We start from the raw sequence: 2,926 nt of genomic DNA, 5'->3' as shown, positions 1-2,926 counted from the left end.
CAAACAAACAAACAAACAATCCTAGTAAAAATCAGAATATTTAACCATCTGATTATGTTTGTGTTTATGTAAATCTGTAAAGAAAAATGGTTGAGAAAACATCAGATCCTAGAACTACGATGATTTTTCTGGAAGACATCCATTGCTGAAATAGATGAAATGTTTGCAATTTTTTTATTATAAGTATTTTGTAACGAAGCAGAAAGTTTCCATTATAAATCTCAATAATGGCCAATTGTATTTCTATTATTTAATAATCAAAATGGTTACGAGTAGCTTTTTGTGAGAATCTTTCAAACTGAAAATTGGTTTTGGTTTTTATTATGAACAGATGTCAGACAAGTGTTGATTTTATAAAATGTGTCATTATGATTATAACTATAGGTATATGCTGTTCATTCAACTTTAAAATATTAATGCTAATCATCTTAGTAGTTTCTGGTTGTTAACCGGATGTTAACATAATCCTTGTTATCATAAGGTATATGCTGTTCATTCAACTTTCAAATATTAATGCTAATCATCTTAGTAGTTTCTGTGTGTTAACATAATCCTTGTTATCATATTACCTTACATATGTTCAGTCATTATAAATGTACTTTAATTTATGTGTGTGATGTAGAAAAGCATAGTACTATTGTATAGTTTACTTTTTCAAATGAAAAAAATATATCAAAGTTCGTTGATACGAATTTAAATAAAAAGAAACATTAATATAAAAAACAGTTAGATGAAATACCTGTAAGTTGGGACAGGATACCCTTGAGCGACACAACCTAGTTCGACAGTGTCGCCCTCTTTGGCTCTAACCAAATGCTGTCTGTCAACAATATTTGGAGCAAACTGACTTTGGGGTTCTGTTAAAAAAAGAAAAACCATGAAAAACCCATTTCTTACCTGAGAATAATTAATATGAAGTAATAGAAGGAAAACACAGTAAATAATGAGTTCTGTAAAGATCTGGATACTTCTCTGAACAATACATTAGATCTAGGTACTTCTCTGAACAAGACATTAGATCTGGGTACTTCTCTGAACAAGACATTAGATCTGGGTACTTCTCTGAACAAGACATTAGATCTGGATACTTCTCCGAACAAGACAATAGATCTGGATACTTCTCCGAACAAGACATTAGATCGGATACTTCTCGAACAAGACATTAGATCTGGATACTTCTCCGAACAAGACATTAGATCTGGATACTTCTCCGAACAAGACATTAGATCTGGGTACTTCTCTGAACAAGACATTTGCACCTATATTATTTATTTTGTACTTCATATACAATTTTTTAGATGTTTTAAGATCTCTTGCATAATTTTTATCATTATCAGGAAAATTTACAGTTTGCACAAATAGATATTGTTTTTACAATTTATTTCAAAGGTAATAATGCAAAAAAAAAATACTATTACAAACAAAAAACTGTTCTGATATCGGCTGTCAAAGGTCAGAAATCTTTAATGGTCATTAAGGAGATTTCAAACGTCAAACTATTGGTGCTGACCAATTTGTATCTTTCAAAGAAAACATCAAACACCATTTAAAAAAAAAGAACACAACATTAAGAGAACTCCAAGACCAACAAAGAAAAAAAAAATTATATTCAAATTTCTGGAGCTTTAAATAATTACACTACTTATGCAATGACAAATTTTTCTTCTTCTGGAAGCTAGAACTATAACTTTTGCACTTTGTTTAACGACGTTTTCCAAATATAATTCTAAGTTGAATAGCTATAACTGTAATTGTGTAAATAATCGTTTAGTAGATTTGTATATTCTGAAGTAGTAAAGGCTTAAAGATTCCTTCTTAAATAACAGTGTTGTAATATAATTGTGTTATATATCTCACCTCTAACAATTAGACGCCCGCTAGTAACGCTGCTGATAACCTGTGACGTCAAGCGATGTCGAGCAATGCATCGATAACTAGCTCTTCCATCGTCTGCTGTCACCCCTCTAATGTAAAGCTTACCTGAGGGTAGAATACTGTACCTGCCGCCTGGTCAAAAACAAATTAATAATAATGAGTTTACTCAAGTCACTTGGAAACTAACTTATGGACAAAGTATTTGTACTTATTTATTTTCTGCTGGGAGCACCGTAGAGGAAATTATATTCGTTATATATATATATTTATTTTTATTTTTCCATTTCATCTTGGTGACTTATCGTATTTTAACCGAATTTTCAGTCGTGTCAATTATAATGTAACACGAGACCGTGTCAATTACAATGTAACACGAGACCGTGTCAATTATAATGTAACACAAGAAGAAAGTCTGTTTGTTTGTTTTTAGTTAAGCACAAAGCTACACAAAGGACTATCTGTGCTCTGCCCACCACGGGGATCGAAACCCGGTTTCTAGCATTGTAAGTCTACAGATAAAGAAAGTCTGAAAGGAGTATTCGGCACAAACTACAATTGTGTCTTTTCTAAGAACGTACAAGATAATTCCAATTATAATGTAACACAAAAAGGAAGTCTAAAGGGGTATCCAGCTACATTATTTCTAATTAAAAATTGCAACATGACAAACAGATCTTGTTAGGGAGATAATAATCATTTACGGTAATTACTGTTTTTTATTAACAATTGTGTCTTTTCTAAGAAAGTACGAGATAATTCCAATTATAATGTAACACAAAAAGGAAGTCTAAAGGGGCATCCAGCTACATTATTTCTAATTAAAAATTGCAACATGACAAACAGATCTTGTTAGGGAGATAATAATCATTTACGGTAATTACTGTTTTTATTAACATTATTTTGGTATTTTAATGGAAAGAGATGAAAGAAAAATGGTACTGAAACAGCAAAGAGAACATACAAGTATGAAATTTACGCTTTTACAAGACAATATATATATATATATATATATAATAGTTCCTGAGAAATAAAGGTATATATATATATATAT

The 2,926-nt window shown here is 30.7% G+C and overlaps 1 protein-coding gene across 1 annotated transcript in view; it reads right to left on the bottom strand.

The window, feature by feature from the left end:
- LOC111089117 (Down syndrome cell adhesion molecule-like protein Dscam2) overlaps nucleotides 1-2,926 on the bottom strand; it is a gene marked incomplete at its 5' end in the record, with an annotated part of 40,131 nt that overhangs the window by 16,620 nt on the left and 20,585 nt on the right. The window contains 2 exons of the mRNA XM_022400960.1: nucleotides 740-857; nucleotides 1,858-2,007. Coding sequence (XP_022256668.1) covers nucleotides 740-857; nucleotides 1,858-2,007 — 268 coding nt within the window. The remainder of the gene's footprint in view (nucleotides 1-739; nucleotides 858-1,857; nucleotides 2,008-2,926) is intronic.

The sequence above is a fragment of the Limulus polyphemus genome, unplaced genomic scaffold (assembly GCF_000517525.1).
Source record: "Limulus polyphemus unplaced genomic scaffold, Limulus_polyphemus-2.1.2 Scaffold5280, whole genome shotgun sequence".
NCBI lineage: Eukaryota > Metazoa > Arthropoda > Merostomata > Xiphosura > Limulidae > Limulus > Limulus polyphemus.
The sequence above is the reverse complement of the archived record's forward strand: the minus strand, read 5'-3'. Positions and strand labels throughout refer to the sequence as shown.